This window comes from Nuphar pumila, chromosome 12, assembly GCF_984573655.1.
Source record: "Nuphar pumila chromosome 12, dmNupPumi1.hap1.1, whole genome shotgun sequence".
NCBI lineage: Eukaryota > Viridiplantae > Streptophyta > Magnoliopsida > Nymphaeales > Nymphaeaceae > Nuphar > Nuphar pumila.
In genome coordinates this window covers 96,465,741-96,492,687 of record NC_143260.1, presented here as the reverse complement: position 1 = coordinate 96,492,687, position 26,947 = coordinate 96,465,741, and the positions used below count along the sequence as shown (strand labels likewise).

The following is a 26,947-nucleotide window of genomic DNA, read 5'->3' as shown; positions in this document are numbered from 1 at the left end:
TCATTGTTATGCATTTGTTGGTTTGTTAATTATTCCCTATTAGTGTATTAGTCTAACTCTACGTGTATTTGATGTTCTAAAAGACTATGATTTCCATTAGTTTTAGCCTATGTCACACAGACACTCCATTTTGCCTTCCGTACCCATATCGACTAGAGTGTCCTCGTGTCGACATGCATCAACACCAAGACATTTACTCTCCGTACATACAAGTTTGTATTCAATTTATAATTATATTTTCAGTTTATAACTTTATATTTTCAGTATATAATATATATTTTAGATATCATATATATTTAGATTATATTCAGTTTATTTTGTATTTATGTGATATTTAATATATATAGCTGTGTCCCCATACCCACATCTTTTGGAATTGTCGTGTAGTACCCGCTGTACCCGTACTCATACCCGCATCCGCACCCAGGTGACATAGGTTTTAGCGCTTAAGGCTTAAACATATGTATATGTATACAGATATTATATTTTTTCTGTTATGTTTTTTAATCTTTTTGAAAATTTTAAAACCTTTTGAAGATGCATCCTATAATATGATATGATACACCCATACACAAGACCCTTCCAATATGCCTCCCAATATGCCTTATACAACATTGTACTTATTATAAAAAGCATATGCTAATGCAAATGATGATTAACATCACTCCATTACATCATATGCATTTGCAGCTAAATGACACCTACTTTTCTCAAAACTATCATGAACAAGCTCCAATTTCCCAGGGTCATATGTCATAGTTTGATGATTAGAGTTGCACAATCTATAAAAGAATGCATCGCTGGGTCAATATGAGAGGAGGGAATTCTCCAATTTACCAGTACAAGATGGAAAATAGGAGAAGAAGGAAACCTCTAACCTTTTACATTGCATATTTTACAAGCTCTATTATTCTCTCAGACATTCCACATATTTCCATTTTCTACTACTTCAAACAAGAATGATCTTAAGATAGAAACTACAATGAGCATATGACATTTTTTCACATTTTATAAATGTTAACAGTAAATATAGATGATTCTAGACAATGGATCATGAACGCTAGAGACATGGGTAGTTTGAGATTAGGAACCAATCTTAATCCATCTCTATTTTGGATTTATAAGTTAGTCCAATGAACAATAATCACATGCCTAGCATAATTTGGCAAAACAAATTGTTGTAGCTCAGAAATCTTTTATCTGAAATATTTACAAACAAGAACTTTTGACAATTGGAAGCTAGATCCTCATGTATGTGTAGAGGAGGCGTTTAGTAGTCAAGAGAAAAGCACAAAATATAACAACTTCGAAGACAGATCAGATAAAAAACTGACAATAGCATCTCACATATTGCATATGGAACAGAATCTGTGCACACATAATCTTCAGCTAACATACAGAATTTCTCTAAATACCTGCAGCTGCATATAATTCATCCCTTGATTGTATGAGCCTTGGTGAGCAATCTGCTGATAAGATTCCCACACAAACCACAAAAGAAACAGATTAATTGTTAGATACACCATAGGGGTCAAAATGACCACAAATAAGGAACAAACTAACGAACAGCAGCTGTAAACTTTTACCGAAGCACTAGAACTAGGCTGAAATCCAGCGGCATCCTTTTTGCTGGAGTCTCCACCCTTTGAACCTTTACTGTCACCCTGATATTATATGGATTCAAAACGGAAATACAACATAATGAACACATATATAATGCAACCAGATAATGAACTTCTGAGCTAGCAACAAGAAAAGGGGAAAAAAACAACTTGACAAACGAAGAAAGCTCATGGGTCAGTTATCTGGTGAAAAGGCATTAACAATAACAAATCTAAGCAACATGCCAGCAGATCAAAGCATAATTCAAAAAATAACCAAATAGCAAGAAAGCACAAATTTTACTAAAACAAGCAATCAAATAGACTATAAAAGGAAGCTACATACCTCCATCTGTAGCATGTCGATGATGCGAGAAATCCCATCAAAGTGGAAAAAAAATGAAAAAAGAGTTAGTTCAACCTTGTAAACGATAAGAGAGAATTTAACTTGGCATGTAAGTCCACCAAACAAATTACCTCTCGATACATGTTCAGGTACACCTTAAGAGGATCAATGTAATCTTCAAAACCCAGAGTTCCCATCGCCCATAGCAAATCATCGCCATTTATAGTCTTCCTCTTTTCCCTCTGGCATTTATCGCTCGCTCTACAGAAATCCCCAAAAAATAGAGCAACAAATCAACAAGTCTACACAAGATCAAAGCAAAAAAAACACCAATTCCCTGAGGATTTCCATGGAACCCATAGATTGGCACGAATCCGAGAACATATTCAACCAAAAGAGACAGAAGGAAGGTGCATACTCGCTTGTGATGAAGCTAATGAACTCCGAAACGCATTCCTGGACGGTTTCCTTCGCATCCTTGGCAATCTTTCCGTTTGCCGGAAGAGCCTTCTTCATGATCCGGCTGATATTGGCAATTGGCAGGAACCGGTCCTGCTCGCGGACGTTCGACCGCGGGCTCTGATCCCCGGAGTGCGGGCTCTCAGGGCTACCGGGACTGGCCGAGGCATCCGCCATGAAACCCTAGAGAATTTAATGAAGGAACCTGCCCAAAAACAACCAAAGGACACCAACACCATGAGAACGCGAGAGAGAGAGAGAGAGCAACATCTTCCCCGTCACCACTATGCATCATCCAAAAGGGAACAAACCACCAAACCTTAAGACCCCCAAAACAGACAGAAGAAGAAGAAGAAAGGAAACCAAGATCCATGGCCTATAAAGAGATAGGAAAGAAAGAGAGAAGAAGAGAGGAAGAGAGAGAAGGGGATGGGGGGAAGAGAGTGGAAAGGGAGAGAGAGGGGCGGTAGAGAGAGAAACTCACTCGAAGAATTCGAGGGGGGTTTTGAGGGGTTTCCTCTAATTGGCGGATGGCGATTCCCACCACCAGATCGGACGCTGGAGAGGAAGCAACACAGCAAACGCTCGGATGGAAGCCAGGCGTGGAGTTCTGCCTATCTTCACCGTCCATTCTCCTTTTTATATAAAACAAGCCCTTCCTAACACACCGCGTTCTTACACATCGCCGGATTCCGGCCACCGGATTAAGGTTGTGGTCCAACACCATTTTGTCCTTTTCTCTAGCCCATGTTTTTATATTGGGTCAATTATTTGCCTAGTCTCTTTGCTCGCATTTCGGATCCACTGTGTGGGTTCCAAGCCTTTTCTAGAAGGTTTTGCCTTTTTTGTGGGAATATTCCGGCGACCGGAATCTGACATTGCCGGTTAAGTATGGTTCTTGTGTGACCATTGGGATTGTTGGGGTGTAGTTGTGTGGGGATTTTCAATCATTGGGACGTCTCAATTTGAGGGGTTTGCTTTGCCTTTGTGTGTGTGTGTGTGTGTGTTTAAGGGACAGTGATGAGGAGCATAGGATATTTTGTGGAGTGATCCAAATGGAGCAAGTCAGCAAGTTGGGCCAGAATCATTCTTCGCGGGCAGGTTTGGTGGTGGAAGGTTTGGGGCCCACATTCAACTGCCCCCTTTGGTTTGTGGCCTTTCATCTTTTGTGATGGACGGTGCTCAAACGTATGTTGTCTGTCTATAGGGGCTCGGCGTTTTGCAAAGCCGTGTATGGCATGCACTGAATTCACATGAATTTGTTTTTTATTTGTCGTTTTACTGAATGAGGAGCTCATGATTCCTTGGTGAGATGAAGGGTAGTTGAGGATGTTTACACGTGTATGTTTGCACGCGGCTCTTGCTCTAAAAAAATGTTATTGGTGGCTAACGCTTGATTATCTTGTCACTTATGGTAGGTATTTTAATCTCCAATTATAAGATTTATTTTCTTACTTCACCTGATCATTAAAGGGCATTAGTCAACTTGCCTCATGTTGTGTTAGGCCGTCTTAAATTTTCAAGATGGATGGCTCGAAACAAAGGTAGAGTTGAATTTGCAACGGACAGGTATTGCAATTTGAGTATGGACTCAAAGAGGATGAACTCATACCCGAATACGTACTAAACCCAAACCACACCTACCCAATTTAGCCGCTTGACCATGTTTTCACTATTTTGCCCTAACTACAACAACGAGAAACCTCATATCTCTTCCCTACCATGTTCAATAAAGTTTATCACCCCCGTCACATGTACCACATGTCTCACGATCCAAAAATTGTGCCTCAATGATTTTAAAACTATGTATTTTCTTTGAGTAAAAGATTAAAGGTTATATTAGCTTCGAATATACATTTTTACCATAACCCATATGGATTTTTTTTATATCATAAACGGGACTGAAAGTATGTGAAACAAATATTTTGCCTTATGAAAGAATGCACGTATTCAATTAAGCAAAGTTATTTATTGTGTGATGCATATTGCTTGACAACCAAATGGGTAGTCAGCATATGATGTGGATTATTATAATGATAAAAACATGAGACACGTGTATGTTAATTGATGAATGCAAAGAAATGATGTGTTAATGCTTGATTCTGAGACACTTTTGTGAAATATCGAAATTGACTCACAAGGCGATCAGAAAAGTCATATGTGCTCAGAATCGTTGAAAACGAATTGTAATGTTTGTACCCCAAAGTGGTGGCCAATGACTGTGTGATAAGTTAAAAAGAAAATCATGCATACTTATGTCCAATGAAGGCTATTGAAAGTCTAAAAGTGATGTTTAAGTACGTATGTCATTAGAGTTCACTAATTAACAATATGAATATTAGTTTTCATGTTGCTTATAATGAGAGAGTAAGTGGTACGATTAGCTCTGTGGGGTATTGTAAAACACGGTGGGTTGCTTCCCCAACCACGGAGATAGGGGATAGCTATCACCGGTGCCACGGGATGGTAGTGAATAATGCTTTAGCTAAATAAAAGACTGGTATACCAGGTTGAGGGTGTTGGGATTTCTCTCTCGATAAGTTTCGTCTCTCACCCAAGAACGGAGAGGATGTACAAGGCCAAGGTAATAAGACATAAATTGTTTGAATGCATCCCTTGGTCGTGTCTCCAATTCGGATACTGTCTATGTCATACCCACATAGACTGTTAACAAGAGGAACAAAAGTGTATTGCGCATTCTATCAAAAGTATCTCATGCATCATTTAAGAAATATCACCTAAATGAAAGAATATTAAGCCATGCATGTCATAGATTTATACTCTAATTCATTGGTAAGTCATTCATAACATCATTAATCATGTATAAGTATTGAAGTAAGTTTTCCAATGGTTTGTGATTTATCCATGCCTAAATATTTGGTTATGTTTGCAAAAATGATGTTTCCTATGTGCCTATTTTTGTATACATATACTTTGTCATTGTATTCCCACTATGGTGTTGTTTTGACCCCTTACACAATTACAGGAACTGAATAAATTACCAGAGTGATGATGGGGCTATATTGTGTATTGAACAATACCCTGTGTGCTACAATGAAAGTTTATAATGATATGTTCCTTTTTTTTATATAAAATCCAGTACTAGTGTGACTGATCTATAACTCGCTTGAGGTTTTTGATCCAAGATGTTAAAAAACATTTTCGCTGATGAAAAAAAATTACTTAAATTTTTTGGGTTAAAAATCTTGGGGTGTTACACATGTATTATGTGTCAAGAAAAAGGATGGTTCAATGCACTTGGCATTGACTATTGTATGCTGAATCAGGTGACTATAAAAAAAAGTACCCTCTTTCACATATTGATGATCTATTCGACCAGCTCTATAATGCAAAGGTATTTTCGAAGATAGACCTTAGATCCAGCTATCAATAATTGAGGATCAAGGAGTCAAATATGCAAAAGACGATGTTCATAATGCATTGTGACCACTAGGAGTTTCTGGTGATGCCTTTTGGGTTAACCAACACACCAATAATGTTTTTAGATTTAATGAAGATGATATTTCTGCCATTCTTAAATTTGTTCATAATTATATTTATTGATGACATCTTGATATACTCGGAAGGCGAAGAAGATCACAGAGACCACCTAAGGATTTTTTTTAAGACACTTATAAAGCATAAGTTGTATGCAAAATTTTTTAAGTGTGAATTCTAGTTAGAGCAGGTCAATATTTTGTGACATGTGATCTCAAAAAATAGACTATTCGCATATCCTGCTAAGGTAATATATTAGTGATGATTTATTTTCTAAGGAACGAAAATGAATTTCTTAATCTAATTGATTTGGATTTTAATAATTGAATATCAGATTATGCAAAAATGTTTAAGTGTGAATTCTAGTCAGAGCAGGTCAATATTTTGGGACATGTGATCTCAAAAAATAAAGTATTCGCAGATGCTACTAAGGTAATATATTAGTGATGATTTATTCTCTAAGGAACAAAAAATAATTTTCTTAATCTAATTGATTTGGATTTTAATAATTGAATATCATATATTTTAATAGGTGAAAGCAGTTTTGGATTGAAAGAAATCAAAGAATGTTCTATATATTCATAGCTTCCTAGGACTTGCTAGATATTATAGAAGATTTATTCAGGATTTTTACAAAACAACAACCCCGATGACCAAATTGCTTCTCAAGGGAGTCAAATTTATATGGACACAATAATATGAAGAAAGCTTTCAGGAATTAAAGAAGAAGCTTACCTTAGCCCTGGTGCTTACACTTTCATCTCGCCACGGAGGATTTGTTGTATATAGTGATGCTTCAAGAACGAGCCTAGGATGTGTTCTTATGCAACATGGTAAAGTAATTGCTTATGCTTCTCACCAGTTAAAGGTACACAAGCGTAATTACTTCACTTATGATTTGGAATTAACAACAGTGGTATTTTCTCTCAAAATATGGTGACATTACCTATACAGGGAGCAATTTGAAGTATTCTCTGACAACAAGAGTCTCAAATATATTTTCTCTCAGAAGGATCCGAATATGAGACAACGAATATGGTTAGAATTCTGGAAGGATTATGACTTCTCGATAACTTATTATCAAGGAAAAGTAAATGTTGCGGTTGATGCCTTAAGCAAAAAGCAAGGAGCTTATCTTATATTATAAGCATTGAGTGGAAGCTTCTTGAGGACTTATTGCATGGAAACCTTTTGGTTCAGATTTTGACATGATTGAGATAGCTAGCATGGTTTTTTGAATGAATATCATGGATCAGATCATAGTTCAGCAAAAGGATGATCTAAACTTTTTCAGGATGATTGTAGCTTGCTAGCAGGATGAGTCGACCTTGCACTTAAAAGAAGATGACAACATATGGTTTGGTCAGAGACTATGGGTACGAAAGGATCCGCGATTTAGAAAAAAATTACATGGTGAGACTCATAAATCCAAGTATGCCATCTAGATTAGTAGTACTAAGATGTACAAGGACTTGTAACAAAATTTTTGGTATCATGAAATGAAATGTGAGATTACAGAATACATTTTAAAGTGTTTGGTATGTCAGCAGGTCAAGATTGAACATCAAAGACCTGAAGGGTACATTGCAAACGATTGAGATACCCTAATAAAAATGGGAAGACATTGACATGGACTTTGTAGTAGGTCTGCCCAAGACTAGGGAACAATACGATGTTATCTGGGTTAGGGTTATTGTTAGCCGCCTGACAAAGTCGGCACACTTCTTGACAATTAAGGCGAATCAGACATTGAAAAGTCTCGCTAATTTATATATGGGTGAAATTGTTAGACAACATGGTGTACCATTGTCAATTATTTATGACATAGATTCGAGGTTTAGTTCAAAGTTCTGAGGGCAGCTACAAAAGGCTTTGAGAACGAAGCTTAAGTTTAGTATAACTTTGCACCCTCAGACAAACAGACAGTTAGAGAAAATGATACAGGTGCAGAAAGACATATTGTGTACTTGTGCAATAGATTACAAAGGTGACTAGAGCAAGCATTTGAAATTAGCGAAATTCGCTTACAATAATAATTACTATTCGAGTATTTTTTGAAGTGAGGTTGGTGATCAGACTATAGAATCACCAATTGTGCTTCAACATTGCACTAGTAAGGTACAATTGATTCGAAAGAGACTTTTGATAGCTCAAAATCGTTAGAAGAGTTATGTAGATGAGAGATGATAACTTTATTTTGAGATTAGAGATCATGTTTTTGTCAGAGTTTCACCGAGGAATAGCGTGTTTTGTTTCAACAAGAAGGGTAAACTAAGTCCAAGATACATACGATCTTTTAAGATTCTGGAGAAGTTTGGAGGAGCAGCATATAGAGTGGCCCTTCCTCCCTAGTTTTCGAACATTCAGAGTGTTTCATGTTTCAATGTTGAGGAAATATGTGTATGACCCGACACATGTTATAGGGTATGAAGATCTTAAGATACATAAGGATCTTACGATCGAGGAACATCATATAGAGATTCTTAACCGATATGAGCAAGTGTTGCGAACACAGACTATTCCTTTGGTGAAAGTGTGTTGGCAACACCATGGAATCGAGTAACGCACTTGAGAGCCGGAGGATGAGATTAAGGCAAAGTATGAGTTTGTTCGGTAAGTTACCCTAACCAAATTTTAAAGGCAAAATTTCTTTAAGGAGGAGGGATGTAATAACTGTGATTTTTAGTAATTAATAAATAATTAAAATTTACAGATTTATATGTAACTTGGTGGAATTAAAAATTTATTTAATTTCAACTTGGATTTGAATTTACATGTTAAAATGAGTCATAATTTAATTAAGGTTTAACATAGAATGTAAATTGAAGTTAATTAGGATTTAATTTACACTTAGAATTTAATTTAATACAAGAACAATTTAATGTGAATTTGGATTTTGATTTAGATTTTAGTAATTTAGTATGGATATGTATGTGATATGGATTTACCTAATTTGGATTGGATTTCAATTGGACTTGAAATGAAATCCATGAAAAATTCTAAATAGTCAATTTAGTGGAATGAAAAATTGGAATTCAATTAAAATTTATAAATTTTAGGAGTCCAATAGGGTGGGTCATACCCCTATGTGTGCCCATCCTATGTGGCACATCCCTATATTAAAAAATTTAGAATTTTTAAGAGATTCCTACCTGGAACCTAAAGTCAACTAAAATCCTAAAGTTTCCTAAAAAACAAAATAAAAGCTATTTAAAAATGGAAACTAAACTTAGGAATTTTTAGAATTTGGTAAATTGGAAAGAGGCGCTCCTAGGGTGGGATGTCATCCCTAGTGGACCCCTCTTAGATGGCTGAAACCTCTACTTTGAGGCAAGCCAAAGCAAAAAATATGACCTTGAGATTTGTATTTTGAAAATTTCCCTAAGTGCAAGGTTTTTTGTATTTGTCATAGGAGAAATAAATTTCAAAATTTTGGGTATGGGAAAGGCAAGATAAGGAATAGGTTAATGGGATTTGAAAATCACCATATACATAAAAGGGATAGGCTTACACTCCCCCCTATTTTCTTTATAGGGAAAATTAAATTCTTTACTTTTTTCTTTTATTTAGTAAGATCAGCAAGTTAGACATGATGAATATCAATTATGGAACATATAGTTGGATCTGAAATAGCGTTTAATTTTTGTTTAATACACTTTTCTAAATTGAATTGCTTTTATGGATATTTATGCAAAAAATAGGTTAATCGGGTAATGCATGGGTTAGATGATTCATAATCTTGTTTGTAGCATGACCATATGACGTGAATTTATAGCTTCAATCATGATTGTATCCCGTATAATTATGTAACTATGCTTAGTTACATGCTTTAACATTTTAGTTGCTTGTTCACTGCATTTTGAATTTTTGTATTAAGTGTTCAAAACCATATTTGCGTGTGGAGTTTAATCGGTTTACAAAAATTAAACTCGTAACTCTCAAACTGCAAACTTGAAGGCTGCCAATTTTTTTGTAGGTCTTCTACACACATAGAAGGTGTTTCAATAAGAAAATGGAGCTCGAAGATGACACAGTTTGAGAGCTATGCTCATTGCAAAACTGAGACAATAATTCTGCTCAGGTTTGCAAGACTACCCCAGATATATCACAATGTCAGATTTTTAATTCTTAGAATACATGGAATCTGAGGACAATTTTTTTACACTTGTTAGACCAAATATGGCATGACACATGGTACAAGTTTTAGATTTTTTCTCCTTACCTGTAATGATCAAAATTCGATATAACTTCTAAAACTTTTTGTACTTTGCAAAAAATAGGTTCTGTCATATTTTTTGAGTAATGTCTATTCTTAGAATTGTTTTGATTTATTGACTATGAATTTTGAGGCAAGGTTTAAGGCATCTGATATCTAAAATGTGTGAGAGTTCACAATAAAAATTATCTGATAAATATATAGGAATTGAACCATTCTGCTGATAACAGGTTTTATCTTGTGCAGTTTGAAGAATAATAGCCTTCGGTAGATTATTTGTAATTCCCAAACTACGAGGGGTCTTGATGAACAATTTGCAGGGTTTGAAAAACAATAGGTGTGGATTCTCCTAATAAAAACTTAGGACCTGAACTCAGTCTATATACTGGTGGGCAACTACTATAATAGGAATATATCTTTTGCTCAACTGGACCCTTAATCGGGAAACAAACCGGTTGGATGAGCAAAGTGTATGCTTCTTAAAATGATATGCTAAATGCCACGATGATATGATATGTTGTCAATTACATTTAAATGTGTTAGTATGCCACAAAATGATGTTGACGCATGTCACTAAAAAAATGTTAATGCATGACCATTGAAATATGTTAATGCATGCCACTGAAATATACAAGTGTATGCTACTAAATTATGTAAAGCATGACATTTGAGTATGCAAATGTGTGGTTTGAAATGTATGTCAATGCATGATGTGAATTATATGCAATGCTTGTCATGTAAGTATGCAATGTATGATAGGCTGATGCATGATGAGAATAGTATATGTGATTGTTTTTGAATTGTGCTTTGTATGCTTGGCATGCATGTTATGAAGGCATTGAAATCAGGCATCAGTGTGCCCAAAATAGAGGCATGTAACCTCAAAATAGGTTAAATATGTTTGTAGATAAATGGTAATAAAATTAATGTAATAAAGGACTGAATGTTCACATTAATTCTATTGTAGCTTACAATGAGAGGGTAAGTAGTACCTTGAGCACCATGAGAGTTTATTTAAAGCACGTAAGTTGCTTCTCTCTCACCACAGAGATAGGAGTAACCTCTACAGTGGTTGTGGGGTGGTAGATATGTAACTCATGAGTGAAGTCTGATATATTAGGCTAGAGGTGTTGAGAGTTTATTTAAAGTATAAAAAGTTGTTTCTCCTCCACCACGAAGATAGGAAAAACCTCTACAGTAGCCGTGAGGTACTAGGTATGTAACTCATGAGTGAAGTCTAATATATCAGAATAGAGGTGTTGAGAGCTCTCTCTCGATGATGGTCGTCCCTCACCCAGGACTCATGACTGGTGCATGGCAAGGGTTAAGCCACAACTTGTTTTAATATAGCCCTCTTAAGTCATTTCCTTAATCCAGGTAAAGTTTGTGTTAGCACTCATAGAGTAAGGATATTGAAATAATAATTAAATGTGCATTAACTTAGACATCACATGCATTACTTAAGAAATAAAACCAAGATGCAAACCCAAGTTTGCCCCATTGGGTGAATTCCTAAACCTAAGTTAAGGACAAAAAATTGGGGTTGATTATCTTTTTTTGGTGGTTGAAGTTAAAGTAAGTTTATCTAACCTTATGCATTATTTTTTCTTTCTTTTTAATCAACATGGGTTTGAGAGCTCATGTCATATAGATCATTTATAAAAGTGTATAGTTTTTTCATTACTATGATTATTTTAAATACATAAAAATAAAACAAGATGTGATTTTTCTTATAAAATAAATTAATAAAATTTTATATTTAATTGCAATCATACATAAATATGCTGTACCATTAATAATATTTCTTATAATATTTAAATTTTATAAAGTTTATTGATTATTTTTTGTATCCTAACTTATTTTTCAACATCTGCCACTTCGGTGAGGGTTCTTCGTCACAAAAAAGTAATTATTGAATAAAGATAATTTTAGTTTAATATTTTAAGCTATATTTTTTAGATTGAATCTTTTAGATGTGATCTACACTTTTATTTAATAAGAAACAAAATTTTGAATCGTAAAATTGCCACTTGTAAGCAAATTTTTTTAAGAACTTCAAAAATCAACTACCAACAATATTTTAAAACTTCATGAGACAAAAAAAATCACACTTCTACGTCAACACAGCAGGATCCAAGGTTCCATCCATAACAAACAAACCATGTTGAATATATATATATATATATATATATATATATATATATATATATATATATATATATATATATATATATATATATATATATATATATATATAATGTAATAATAGCAGCAAACATAAACCCCACTGGAAGTAATATGAGCATAAAATATAAAGAATTTCAAAGATAACCAGTTTCTGAACAATATGAAGATAATTGTCCGATAATGAATTTGTCGCATTGCTTGAGACATGACTATACGAAAATTCAAGCAAATAACATGATAGGTCAATAGAACGGATCAAGAGATAAATTATAAAAATACCAGCACCGACGAATGCTTTTCAATCTGGATCGCAGATCGGTTCTCATGTGAGCCTTATAACAACGCGGATCTACGGTCCAGATCGAAACGCATCTGTGGGTGGTGATTTTTTATATCACACCTGATCTGATCTGATCTGCTGAGTCAGTTGGTATTGACCCAATCGAACCCAAGTTCCACCGGTCAACGCAACTTTTAAGAGTGAGAGGGCGGCCACCAAAAATGTACCCCGAAAGTCAACACGGAAAGCATGCCCACGCCGAGTGGCATCACCGTAGATTTCGACTCAATGAGGGGTGATTATCGACGCGTTTGCCGTCCACATGAATTCCTTTCGCCCCTTCCTTTCCACCGCAAGAGCGTTTTTCTTCTCTGCCCCCTCTTAAGAATTCAATCGCGTCGGCCTAACCGAAGCAAGTCCATTCCCAACCCTCCCATGTACCAAAAGAGGGAGGAGGCCCAAACACTTCCCATTTCCCCTCTTCTTCTTCTTCTTCTTCTCTACAGACTCTCTCATCTTCAGAAATGCCTGTGAGTTTCTCCTCTCCCAAACCTTGAACTCTCAGAAGCGTCTCGCGATCTTCCCTTCCCCCCCTCTCCCTGAAACAATTCTGATTCGATCGGGAGGTTTTGCCTCGTTCTGTGTTAAATTATTGTCGGATCTATGTTCTCTTCTCATTGATTCCTTTCAGAAGCGGTAGTTCATCTAGATTTTCGTCTATATCTGCGTAGATCTGGTGATTTTTTGCAGAGCAGTAGCTACGGAGCTCTTGAACAAGCTTGTTACAACTCACAGAGATGGAGAGGATCGGGGACGCTGTTAATTTCTTGTGGAAACCCTAATTATTTTTGATCTATGCGTCTAGCTGCATAGATCGGGTTGAATTGCTAGGTTTTACTGTTGATCGAGAGGTGAGGTTCGTGGAGGGAAGGGGATTTAGGAGTTTTGGGAGATATGAAGGGATTGATTCCTCTTCAGACTGGGAAATCTGCCGGCGGAGGTGGTAGTGGACGGTTGTTTACGTTCAGCCTTGTCTCGTCGTGGTATGCTTCCAATATTGGAGTGCTTTTGCTGAACAAGTATCTGCTTAGCAACTATGGGTTCCGGTTCCCGATCTTTCTGACGATGTGCCACATGATGGCATGCTCGCTGCTGAGCTACGTAGCGATCGCCTGGTTCAAGATGGTGCCGATGCAGACGATTCGGTCGCGGGTGCAGTTCATGAAGATCGCTGCCCTCAGTGCGATATTCTGTGCGTCGGTGGTCAGTGGGAACATTTCGTTAAAGTACCTGCCCGTCTCGTTCAACCAGGCGGTAGGGGCAACGACGCCGTTCTTCACTGCAGTGTTTGCCTATATCATGACGGTGAAGCGGGAAGCTTGGTTGACATATGTGACGTTGATTCCTGTTGTTACAGGAGTTATCATAGCGAGCGGGGTGAGATGAGCTCGGTGTTTCTTTCTTTTTGGCTTTTGTAGCTTGCGTTTTTGTCTGAAGCAGATTTCCCTGTTTTGCTTTTCATCTCCTTGATTGATATATTGATTTATGACCATATTCCTTTTGTTGATAGATTGGATTCGTTACATGACATGTCTAAGTTGCCTATTGAGTACGGATCAGTTCAGGGGTACCCCTGATAGTTTCTCCAATGCCGTTCATCCTTAGTGATTCACACCGTGTGTTTGCTGCTTTAGTTTCAGCCATCGTGCGATGGATGCCATTCATCGTGAGCATGTGGGGCCCATCTGACATAAGCAATCCGGCTATGGTGGTTTGATACTGTTCATCGTGATGGATGTGCGGCATTGGTGGACCAACCGTCAGGGGTACCCCTGACCTGATCCACGTTGGGCAGTTTATTATATTTTTTGGCAAATTATAATTTTTTTACGTTTTTTATCAAGATTTGAATATCAGCAATAAGTTTTTTCCGTTCTGTAAATCAAGCATAATGTGTTAGTGCTTTCTGGCTTTTGTGACCGGTTTTGTCGTAATCAATGTATTGGTTGTTTTCCTTCTGTTGGTGACTATTAATTTTAGGCTATTTTTATTCTTCACCAATTTAATTTCATTCATCATATCATACAGTTAAATTGACTGTTGAAAATGCGTATTCCTGCCATAGTATGTTGTAGCTTTAGCAAAACTTCCCCACCTTGTAGCTGAGTTTCGTGGTATTCTACTTTATTTAGATAATATATGAAATGTGGGACTACTTGTCAATGGATCTGTCTTCTGTTTTCTGTATATGGATTAACTGACCTTATTTTTGTTTGTTGTAGGGTGAGCCAAGTTTTCATTTGTTTGGGTTTATAATGTGCATTGGTGCAACTGCTGCAAGGGCATTAAAAACTGTGCTTCAAGGGATTCTACTGTCTTCTGATGGGTACTGCCTTTTTCTATTAATAGTGCGCTACAGTTTCATACAATATTTATGTGATTTGGATAGTTAGACAGGGCAATTTGGATAGTTAGATAGGCAGACCCATGTGCTATTTGTCTTATTCATCCTTGTTCGTTACTGGTCGCGATACATTTTCTGTAAAGGAGCTAATCATGAATGTCTAACAGCTGCTCTGATTTAGGATGCCTTTTGGAATACCTTTATGTTGTTCCTGTGACTGCTAGTGCCAGATAAATTTTGCGTCCTTGGTTTGGATAGTTTTACTTCTCTTCAAGTTAGAGCTATGGGTCCTTTGGTGTTCCTTATTACTTAAGTAAATCACTGCAAATGCAACACTGTACTGAAACTCATCTCCTTCTTGTTGATAGGGAAAAGCTGAATTCTATGAATCTCCTTCTCTACATGGCTCCTATTGCTGTGGTGCTTTTGCTGCCTGCTACATTATATATGGAGCCAAATGTGCTGGGCATGACTATTGCGCTTGCAAGGCATGATGTCAAAATTGTTTGGTACTTGTTGTTCAATTCGTCATTGGCATATTTCGTGAACTTGACCAATTTCTTGGTCACAAAGCACACTAGTGCTTTGACTCTGCAGGTATGTTGAATATTTCGGAAAATTGTCTGTTTTTATGGATTTAATAGCTACTGATAAAGGCATACATACATTTTGTTATTCATTACTACACTGAGAATTTCCTGTTGTTATTATTGAACCTTTTGTTATTCATTGGGTCCATCATTTAGTTGTTATGCTCAATGTTGTAAGTATTGTATCGTTACCTTATTCGGTCGGGACCAAAATAAGATTCGTATTGTATCATAAAAAATCATAATTTTTTAATAAAAATATTTCAAAAATTTTAAAAAAATCATAAAAAATTAGCAAAAATTCTAAAAAAATCACAACACAACAATGAACCATAAAATCACATATGAAGCATTTATATCTCTATGAGCTGCATAAAACATCATCAAACATCAACCATCTCACAAGAACAATGCAAAAATTAAATATCTTTCCATTAAGAACATGCCACAAACTCATACATTCATATTACATAAACAAAAACAAAATAACCAAGCTTATGAAAACTTAAGTGTTAAATAAAGTTTTTTTTTTTTTTAAATATACCCCCAATCATCGTCATCATCATCATTATTATCTTCTTCTTTTTCTCCTTCTTCGACATCCATATCGTCTTCAATATACATGGGCTCTTCATCATCTATCTCCTCTTACTTGACCAAACCGCAAAAGCCCTCTCCCTTGCGTACAAATCGTTTTGGAAGAATATGAAGCTTGATTTATACCTTGATATAAATCTCAATTTTTCGCAAATCTAACTTTACGGTAAGTTGGTCCTGCTTATAAGTTGGGGGTTCGGGGGCGCTCCCGAGGCGAAGGTTTTTGATGGAGGGTACTCTTATAATTTTACCCAAAATAAGTTGTCTTAGACTCTTTGTATTTAAAGAGGGCAATCCGTCTTTTGTAATGGGTGAATCTCAATCTTAATAGTGGAACTTAGTGTGGCTGTGGACGTAGGCAACTCTTCCCGAACCACGTAAAATCATTGTTCTTTGTGTGGTTGATTTTCTCATATTCTTCACATTTTTTTGTTTTTCGATCTATTGCTAAATTGATTTATCAATAGTGTGTTGAGTCGTTTTTCAACATATTGGCCACCAAATCGCTCTCACGACTTCTAGGGTGCACATTGGTACCCTTCTAATGACCTCTCTACACAAATGAGGAAGTCGTCCCTCAAGAGGTCTTTAAATCCCCAAAAGTAAAAATACAATTCAACCCTTTTTAAAGTGCGTAGATGGTGTATCGTATGATACACCATGTATCGTACAATACGGTACAGTACAAGACTATATCATACAATACACCCAATATGGATACAATATACACTCATATCACAATACGAGTGTGAATCATATCAATTTTGCCCATAGTTACGATACGTATCATACGATACCGTATGATACTTACAACATTGGTTATGCTAACATATATACTAAACCTTTTGTTATTCATTACTACCCTGAGAATTTTCCTTTGGTTAATGGCCATAAAATAAATTAATCTAGTTGGTTTCAACTCTTGGATGAATCAGTTCAACCTCATGCATAACCTTGTTGCGGTCTCATTGCTTCTAATTAGTCCTTTTGTAGTAGATGCCACCACAATCTGTAGAAACTAAATGATAGACCCAATTTCTGTGAGAACGCAAACTTGGTGGTCATTAAGCAAATAAATGATTGCTGAAATATGGCATTCAATTGAAAGCGTGGTTTTGATTCACTTTTATGTTTTTTTCAATTGTGTCTGCACACTGGTTATTAGCTATGATCTGTATAGGCTCATTGATCGAATTGAAGCAAACTACAGAAGAAACAGTTGCAATTGAATTTACTTAAATCGTAAACGGGCCTGCTTTTAAGGGAAAAATAAGTATTCATGGCTTTTCTTTGTGAATTTTGTGTGAAATTTTGTCTCTTTCCTCTTGAGAACTAACCAGGTTTTGGTATATTATTCTTGTACGTTGTTGCAGGATGCTACCACTTGTTTTTTATTTATTAAAAGCTTGACTATCAGAACACAATAAAAAAAAAGTCCAAGGACTTGATGTTATGTGTAAGAATGGTCAAGACGTTTTAGTATGAAAATCCTAATACTTAAGTGGTCTACAAATTAAAATTGTGAAAATATTTTTTTATAGATCAATACATACTTTTCCTGGCTCAAAATTTAGGGACATTTTTAAAATTTTACCATGCCAGCATGGACCCTCTCATTGAATATGAGGGAAAGAATAATAATATGAATTTGTAGTTTAGAGGAGCCTTTGGGAATATCAAACTTGAAAAGAATTATTTCTGCTGGCTACACAGATAAAAGTTGATTATTCTTCTGAAAGTTCAAACTTTCTCAAACAATAAAAATGACCATGACTAGATGCAAGGTGTGCAAGGATGCAAATTTCATGCTGGAAATTGCAAAATGGGGAGCCTTTGTGCTTTATTAAGGCACTTCACACAGTTGATAGTTGTCCTAGCCTGAGAAAGTTTTCCCCCTTGTGCAAAGGGATGCATATTCCTAGAAAAAAGTTAAGTTTTATTCTTAAAGGGCACACTTTATAGCTATGTCACATGGGTGCAGGTGTGGGGGGTGCGGCACTTTCAAAAAACTTGGGTGCGGGGGTGCGGCAAAAATTAATATATATATATATATATATTTTAAGTTTTAACAGTTAACAGCCTCGTCGCCGTCTGCATCGATCGGGCCACCCGCCTCGTCAAGTCCCGGCAGGGAAGAGAGACAGAGACAAAGGGAGTGAGATTGAGCGAGAGAAGAGAGATGGAGAGATAGAGAGAGCGAGGGAGAGTAAGTGAGAGATGGAGAGAGCGAGAGAAGAGAGAGTGATAGTGAGAGACAGAGAGATTGAGAGTGAGAGACGAAGAGACGAGAGACAACGAGTGCGAGAGAGTACCTGAGGAGGAGAGGTTGTCGCCGACTTTAGGAGGAGAGGTCGGGCGGAGAGATCGTCGCCAACGTCGGGGCCGGGTTGGCGTCGGCTTCAGGAGGAGGGGAAGGGAGGTTTAGGGAATTTTTTTTGCCCTAATCCTCCTCTCCTCAGCTTATTTCATCGACCATTTATTTTTTCTTTTTTAAGGTCCAAAAATTGGGCATAAATGACCTTGGGTGTGCTGACTACACCTAGGGTCGGGTTGATCGCACCGGGTGTTGCACCCGCACGTGCACCCGTGTCACATCGTGTTGACATGGGTGCGGCTCCTGGTTGGCCGAATCCCTATGACATAGCTTTACATACTACATGCATGTGTCGACATGTGTGTGTGCATGTGTGTGTGTGGAAATATTGACTACTTCTCTTAGTATGCTACTCTAATAGAAATCATATGATTTTAATGTTTAAAAATTTTTGATCAAATCCTACCAATGTGATCTTACTTGGTCTAATTAGTAAAAAAATGTGCTTCAGATAATCTGATTCTGTTGTGTAAGCAAGTTTTTTAAGAGAACTAATGGTCCGCAATGTGCCAAACGTTTCATGATAAGAAAAATTCAAGTTTTTACATTGAAACTACTTGGATCCAGTTTGTGATCAAGGTTGTTAATTGCGATGAGGCGAAGCGAGGCGTTGAGCCTGTTATGAAGCGAGGCGTAAGCCTTGAAGCGTAAGCTTCATGATCAAATTAATAAAATATATAATATTAATAAAATTATAAAATTTTTAATGGGGTTTGGATTTCATGAGACCCGAATATATATAGATATAATAAATAATGGGGTTTGGATTTCATGAGACCTGAATAAGTCTCACCAAATCCAACCCAAAGACCCAAAACACTTGGATTGTGTTAGGTACCCATACCTCAAACCCAATTCTTCTTCCTTTTATTTCACACCGCAGGGGAATGCCATCATTCCCCTAAGTTTTAATTTTTTTTTGTTTTGTTTGTTTCTTTGCTCTTCCGACGAACCAGAACCTCTGCTGGCACCTTTGCCGACGGTGTCACCCCACCCGAGTCACCCCTTCCACTTCCCTTTTTCCTCTTCTGGTGGGAACCATCGCCCCCACCGAACTTCCTTTGCTTTTCTCACGTGAACGAGGTGTCCAGACGGCCACCCACGGTGGCCCAACGCCGCCGACCCTCTTCCCCCTTTCTTCGGCCAGTTGAAACTACTCGAGGACTGGGGCATCGCCGTCCGGACTCCCCGTTTTCACGGATTAGCAGTGAGACGGGGATTACCTTCGTCCCCGCCGTCCACTGCCAATTCACGGAAAGGGTAGAGTCACCTCTGCCCCCACCGTCCGTGCCGCCTACCGTGCCTCATGGGAAGGGAGGGTCTGCCCAGAGATTTAGGGTGGTCAAGACAACTGCTAAATCTCGTGAACGCTTCCGAACCTTCAGGTGCTCGCTCTCTCGCACAACAACCTCTCTGGCGTGCTTCCTTCCTCGCTTTTCTTCAACGCCTCCAGCTCCTCATTGCCACTGCTCAGAATCCTGCATTTTGGGTTTAACAAGCTCACCGGCATCGCTCCGCCAGAGAACAATGCAGCCGGCGGGGTCGCAAGCTCACTGCAAGTCCTCGACCTTTAGAGCAACATCATCGATGGCGAGGTTCCCTTCTCGCGGGTGAACATGATGCGTACGCCTTAGATGAGAAGCGTGCGTCGATGCGAGGCGTACGCTTCACCCATGTGAAGCATGCGCTTCGAGACTCAAACGCCTCACTAGAGCGCTTTGATACTTTTTGCTTAGGCTTCGCCTCTGAGGCGTATGCTTCAGGTACTGAGGCGTATGCCTCTCACAACACTGTTTGTGATATTGAACTATTCTACCACATCTATTGGTATTAAAGTTGAGTTCATTCACCAACTATAATCCTATATAACATGGATACTTCTAAAAAGGGAATGCACCTGCATCTCCTCCATGTCGGCATGGATGTGACACACTTGGACACGGCTTCTGCAGTGTCAGGTGTGGTTGATTGCACTAGGGTACATTTCTGTTCAAAATTGGACTCGGTTAACCCTAACCAAGTATCTATATTATATATCCCATATATTAAATGCATGTTGCTGAAAATTTGGCTGCAATTGTTTGCTAAGATGACTGGTCTTCTGAAATCATGGTAGTCTTCTAGAGTTTCAGTGGAAGGCAAAGATACCGATTTTAAGTTTTTCTTTTCCTATGGCCCTTCCCATTTAAAACTAAATTATAGCACTTCCAATTATCTGACCTTAGTTTCGGTAATAACTATCTTATCTGCATCTACCCCTACTATATACCTTAACTACTATTTGCTAAACCCGCTCAGTGACCACTAATTAATGCCCTAATTTGCCAAACCTGTGTTTTTAGTCACATTAGGAAACATGAGATATAATTAGCAAGGTGGTTGATTTGGGAACGGGATGGACTTTGAAGAATGTTGAAAGACTTGACCCATATGACTAGCTTAAGCCTCTTCACCTCTTCCTTGTTTTTCAATGTATGTGCAAGTGTACTCTCTCTCTCTCTCTTGTGTGTGTTTGTGCATGTGTGCATGCACACTGGTATTAGAGAACCTCAAAGAAGTTCAATAGGAAACACTACAGGGAAAGGAGAAAAATAGTTGACTCAATTTTCTCTCGTATCCATCTAAGATTCATCTAGCAGTGATTCCTGTGCTTAGCATCAAATTGATACTATCAGAAGTTCAGAATAGAGGGATCAGTAAAATCAAAGGATGAATATGCTGGCATTGGGACCATGGTGTATAATCAAATACTCACTCTCAGGCAGTGAGTTGAGCTTATTATGAATTCTTCAACTAGGGCTGACCAACGGCTCTATCCAATTGAGGGGCATACACCTTCCTTTCACTGTTTTATATTTGAGTCTCATTGTTTTTTGGTTCTAGGTATTTCTCACTAATATATTAATAAAATCTAACTTCAACAATGATGTAACTTGAAATTGGACTTGCACCGCAACTGAACTTGGACCATCTTTGAGTAGAATCAATCATGACTTCTTTGCACAATGCCTAATTTGGACGTGTCAATACTCATCCTCTGAAACCTCAGAATGCTCAAGTGTCTGCATGTGCATTAACTTATGTTGATCAGGTTTGTGCACAAGAAATTTTGTTCTAGATCTCAATCCATACTTAGACAGGACACAGTTGGACTAAGGTTGAACACTTCAGGAGTTTGACCAAGACCTGTCAAGTCATGCTTCTATGGACTTTAGGGTTCCCATGATTGTTTCTCAATGTGTCAATTAAAAGGTCAGCTGTTGGTTGGCTTGTACTCAGGAAAACATGCGAACAAATATAAAATCTGTCTAGTGCATAAAATGATGCTCATAATTTATGTTGGAAAAAGGAGGACAGAGATGGAATAACCACCTTTCAGCTTGGAAAATGGTTCTGGTTTTTGCATTATCTAATGTAGCTGTGTGTTTTCTTTTGATGGTTGTAAAAGTTGCACATCTTGTGTGGTCATTGCATGTTCAAAACCCAATGGTACGGTTATATAACTGGTGGGCGGTCTGCCTAACCCCAGCTTGCCTATCAGAAAAGAAAAAAAAGTGCTGGGTATGCCTTTCCAGTGGTGCCTAGCCAACCTGAACCACCCAGTTTTACGTATACATTGGCCCAGGTCTTGGGCATTGGCCTGATAAGAACTGGGCCCAGCAAAAGCCTGATAAGGACTAGGCAAAGTGCAAGCCTTTTCTCAGGAATGTGTTGGGCTCTAATGGTCGGGACCAACTCGTGGCCACCTCTAATTGTCGCCAATGATGTCTGGCATCAGATGAAGGTGTTAAGTGGAGCACCAGATTACAGTCTCTTCAAAGTTGTAAAAAATAAAAAGAAAACTTTATCCTAGAACTAGTTAGTTAGTTTGATTGGCTAGAACTAGTTAATCATGAACTATTTTACCTACTCATGGTTCTCTTCTTATTTTGGTTAAGAAGCTTCTTTATCTGATGACATGGCTTTTAAACAGGTGGACTTAGTTTAACAGGCTTGATCCGTTTTACAGGTGCTAGGCAATGCGAAAGGTGCAGTTGCAGTGGTGGTTTCTATCATGCTCTTCCGCAACCCTGTCTCTGTGACCGGCATGCTGGGTTATACTCTCACGGTTATTGGTGTGGTTCTTTACAGTGAAGCTAAAAAGCGGTGCAAGTGATAACCCCCAACGAGAAGCATCTTATCGGGGCTTCATTCATGTTTGCGGCATCTTCTCTGAGCTACTTCCATGCCTCATCTTGCCAAATTCACACCGTATTCTTTTGTTGGAGACTAGAAAAAGGGTTTCCATCTGTATCAACACCAGAATAGTTGGAGCATAGAAAGATCTAAATAAAACTCGAGATATTTTTTTTTCTTTTCATTTCCCTTTTGGGAAAGGAGGGGGGGATGCTTGGCATTCTTGATTTTAACCTAGTCTCAAGGAGTGCCTTCAATTCTTTGGAGAATTAGCCCTACTCAACGGCCCTGTTTACCTGTTAATCTTTTATTTAATTTTAATGGAAGATGCTCCTTATAAAAATTATTCTCGTTTAGAGGAATTCCCTCACTTTTTTTCTCTTGTACGAATTTGCAAATTCCTATATTAAAATGCATTAAGATTTAAATTGTTCGTGATTATAAGTGCCGCAAGAATTTCCTTTCGTGTTGGAGTTGTGCATGAAGTTTCTCTCTCTCTCTCTCTCTTTCTCTCTCTCCACAACACCTCTATGTACTTAAAATAATGATGCGTCCAAGCAGCATTGGTGCCTGTCGAACCACGGTTAGCAGAAGCACTTTTAAGAGTAGGAACGCACACTGAATCGCGTTTTGAAAGGGCGAAAGGCAATGCTTCCAAGGAAGCACAAATTTCATTTGGGAATCACACTTTCCATTTGATGGGAAGTTTCATTGCCATTTGGCAGGGAACACTGTTCTTGATTTTGTGAAGCGCAGTTTTAGTTTTGTGAGAACCGCATTTCTTGAAAATACTGACAACGTTTTCCATTATGGGAATCGAGATTCCCCACTTTGAAAACTTTTTTTTTTTTTGTGATTTTTCATTTTAACCCTTCATACTTGTGTTTTGACAAAAAAAAAAACATCGGTCTTTTATAAGGACCAAAAAGTACTTTTCACAAAAAAAGTTACAAAGAGGGCATTTTGGGCGGGTTTCTAGTTTTTTCTACTCTCAGCGAAGGGTCCCGAGTTCCCCACTCTTCAACAATTTGGCTTCCACACAGTGTCCCCCAAGTCCTTAACACTCCGATGATGGGGTTTTTACGAGGTACGTACTCTCTGTCTCTCCGAGTTCTTTTTCTGTTCTCAGTTCTTTATCTTTTTTTTCTGTTCTTTCTTTTTCTGTTTTTTTTTTCCTGTTCTTTCTTTTTCTGTACTTTTTTTCCTGTTTTTCTCTTTTTTTTCCCTTCTTCTTCCTCTTTTTTTTTCTGTTGTTTTCTTGTTCTTCGCTTCTCCCTATTTTTCTGTTTCTTTTTCTATTATTTTTCATTTGCTCTCAGCTGATGGAAACAAGAAAAAAAACAGAAAAGCCTAAGACATTAAGGTTAGAAATTATGATAAAAAAAGAATAAGATAGACAAATTGTGCATTTTTTTGTACTTGGTATTCTGGTAATTCAAACTACAAAACAATTTGCATGTCAGCATATGCTAAAGTTGAGACTGAGTATTGGGACCAAAATTTCAGTCAGATATATGAAATATGAATTTTTGTTTATTTGAACTAAGTCGGCCATCATGATGATACGGTGGAGTATGTTACTACTTATTCATTGATTTACCAAATGCTTGCAAAAAAGATGCATCTTGTTAAGTGATTGCACGTATGATTTAATTTTAAGATTAATGGTAATGCTTTTGATGATTTAATTTATCAATGATAGCATAAATTGTATGTTTGGTTAAGTAGGAAAAACATAAATGCATATTGGCTTCCCTTTAGCTTTCCTTTTCGTTTTTCATTTGAAATTTTGTTTGCTTCCGGTTCGATTCTTAGGTTTGATTTTCTTTTCTCTTTTGACATGATTTCAGGTTTGCTTTTAAGTCAGTTCTGCTTCTCGCTTGCTAAAATTTTAGGAGTATCTTGTTTTCCGCATTGACTTTCCTAATTGCTTCCCGCTCTTGCTTTCTCAACTGACAACTTTGTATTCAACTCTGTTGGGCACATTTATGTTGTCAGATTGGGTTGAGATAAATAGTTTCATGCTTTGGTTAATACCAAATCTAATGGTACAAATGTATTCAACATGTTATATTTACTAAGAATCTATAGTTGGATCATAATTTTTCAGCAAAAAAAAGATTTTATGAATATTTAAATTTATAAAAATTTTGAGCCATCAATTTTTTGAAGCCTTATAAAAACATTCTCACATTATAATCAGATTATCCAAAAGCTTATTTCTACTTAACTTACCATGTAGATCACATCTATAAGGCTGGATTTCAAAAAAAGAACATAAAGTTGAAAATTATGACTGTCCATGACATTTAGCGCTCGTGCATTTCATTAAGCATGGATATGATTAAGCACCTACCACTTTTCCTATATATGTTTTTTTGCTTGGATCCAGTACAACCTATTACTCCCTACTATGTTAAGAAGGTTAACTTATCACTTGTTTGCACTATCGAAGGGTGTGCACCCTCCAAAAAAATTTAAGTTCAGATCAGGCCCGGTTGGTAGATTCATATAACAAATAGGTTCTTCAAATGGAGTTTTGCAAACTCAAGCTGATCGTGGGCTTTTGGGTTATGTGCCTTAAGTTCTGCACCCTTGCAGGTATGGTGGGTAGGAAGTTGAGAGATTCTCAGGGTTATGGTTGAAGATGTACTTGTAGGTTTTGGACAAATTAGTTTGCCAGCTAAGGTCAGATTGAGCTTAGTGAGTGATTCAGGTAGGAGTTTAGGCTCAGAATGGGTAGAGGGATTGATCTAGGAGGTCTAGGTTTGACTTGGGATGCATGCAGGAATTTGGTACACATTCTACAGGTTTGAGATACCAAGTTTGGCTTTAAAGAGGGTGAAATCAGACGGTCAAAACAACACGGGGTTGCTTAATCAATAAGGACATTTTTGACAAATTGGTTTTAAGGGTTATTATCAGGGTTCACCAAAACTTCCTAGGGTTAGGTGACAATGTCTAGGAGGTGAGTGAATGTCTAGATAATGACTTGTCTATAGGAAAAGCTGTGAACAGTCTGGAGATGTTATTTCAGTCCAATAAGGTAGGGCACGTTCTCTCGGTAAGATGCAGTTTCAAGTTCTGGACAATTGGAAAAGGCTGGTCTAGGGCTAGGATCAGAGTTAGAGTTTCTTGGAGGTCTTGTAGAAGTACCAGGAAGGATTGGGCCATCAGAACCATGATTGTGGATCGACACCACAGTGGATGTCTATAGAGAACTAGGCGACACTAGGGTAGCACCTGGGCAAGCTTAAATGAGGGATGACTTGAACCAACTTAGGCTGGCTCCCAGGCCTGGCCTAGGGCGAAGCCTAGGAGAAAGAGAAAAAGAGAAGACGTCAGGTGGAAAACATGAGAGAGGAAGAGAGATGTCTAGAAAGAGAGGAGAAAACTCAACTTATAAGTTGCATATTCATTATCTCATACAACCAAAATAAGGGGGACTCAGGCATGTGTTTACAATATATGACCTGATTATGGGTTCAACTCCAATATAAAAAGTAATATCCAAACCATAAAACCCATACACCCTCTCACTGCCAAAATAAGTCCTAACTGATAGTCAAAACTATACTAGAAAGGATGAAGGTTGTCAGTTGGACTGATTGGAGTCTCTCTCTAACAAGATTTTAACTAGATCTAAAACTTACCAAAAGTATAATTTAAAAATAGTATATCCTACCTAAGCTAGGGAAAGAGGGGGGAGACGTCCCCCTTGTTTTTGGAAAGTAGGGTTGCCCCCATTTTCCTTTCCTTGTTTCTTCTTCCCAAGTTGGCGCTCCTAATGGGTCCCACATGCTTGACTTTTTTCGCATTCCAAGTTGGTCCCCTATCAACCCCATATGCTTTATTTTTCTTCTTTTCAAGTTGATCCTCTATGGGCTCCACTTGCCTCCTCCTTAACTATGGTTTGGACATGGGTCCATTAAATTTTCTTCTAAGTAGAGCCATCAATAACCAAGCCACCTTCTTGGGCCCCACTTTGACATGAGAAACTCCCTTGATTGGATGATGCGACAATTGTATTTTGGAGCAATGTATTGAATATTTTCTTTGGATTTTTAGGCCATAATAGATCTATCACATTCCATTTCACCTTGCCCCCAAGGTGTTAAGTCTGGGAACCTCCTTTTTTGGCCAAGTTTTTGTTCTCACATTGACGAACTCTTTACTGTTGCCGTCTCTCTTACTAGAAGCTTCTGCATTATCCATTTAT

At 37.6% G+C, this 26,947-nt stretch overlaps 2 protein-coding genes across 2 annotated transcripts in view; one reads left to right on the top strand and one right to left on the bottom strand.

Annotated features, from left to right (window-relative positions):
* The window catches only part of LOC149821242 (nuclear transcription factor Y subunit B-1-like), a 43,781-nt gene extending 40,730 nt beyond the window's left edge, over positions 1-3,051 (bottom strand). Inside the window, exons 1-6 of the mRNA XM_089981699.1 lie at positions 2,891-3,051; positions 2,366-2,611; positions 2,079-2,208; positions 1,948-1,953; positions 1,587-1,664; positions 1,416-1,469 (exon numbers count right to left, since the gene is read on the bottom strand). Coding sequence (XP_089837825.1) covers positions 1,416-1,469; positions 1,587-1,664; positions 1,948-1,953; positions 2,079-2,208; positions 2,366-2,583 — 486 coding nt within the window. The 5' untranslated portion in view covers positions 2,584-2,611; positions 2,891-3,051. The remainder of the gene's footprint in view (positions 1-1,415; positions 1,470-1,586; positions 1,665-1,947; positions 1,954-2,078; positions 2,209-2,365; positions 2,612-2,890) is intronic.
* A 9,955-nt stretch (positions 3,052-13,006) lies between these two features.
* LOC149821241 (putative sugar phosphate/phosphate translocator At3g11320) lies at positions 13,007-23,156 on the top strand. The gene is made up of 4 exons (XM_089983275.1): positions 13,007-14,024; positions 14,870-14,973; positions 15,360-15,588; positions 22,562-23,156. The coding sequence occupies exons 1-4, from the start codon at positions 13,542-13,544 to the stop codon at positions 22,706-22,708; spliced, it is 963 nt and encodes a 320-aa protein (XP_089839401.1). The 5' UTR covers positions 13,007-13,541; the 3' UTR covers positions 22,709-23,156.
* The last annotated feature ends 3,791 nt before the right edge of the window (positions 23,157-26,947 follow it).

What these genes read in the sequence shown, in the direction of transcription:
- LOC149821241 (XM_089983275.1), top strand. Translation starts at nt 13,542, where the DNA reads ATGAAGGGATTGATTCCTCTTCAGACTGGGAAATCTGCCGGCGGAGGT. An exon ending in ATTCTACTGTCTTCTGATGG is followed by an intron (nt 14,974 to 15,359) that starts GTACTGCCTTTT and finishes TCTTGTTGATAG; the next exon opens with GGAAAAGCTGAATTCTATGA. An exon ending in CTAGTGCTTTGACTCTGCAG is followed by an intron (nt 15,589 to 22,561) that starts GTATGTTGAATA and finishes TCCGTTTTACAG; the next exon opens with GTGCTAGGCAATGCGAAAGG.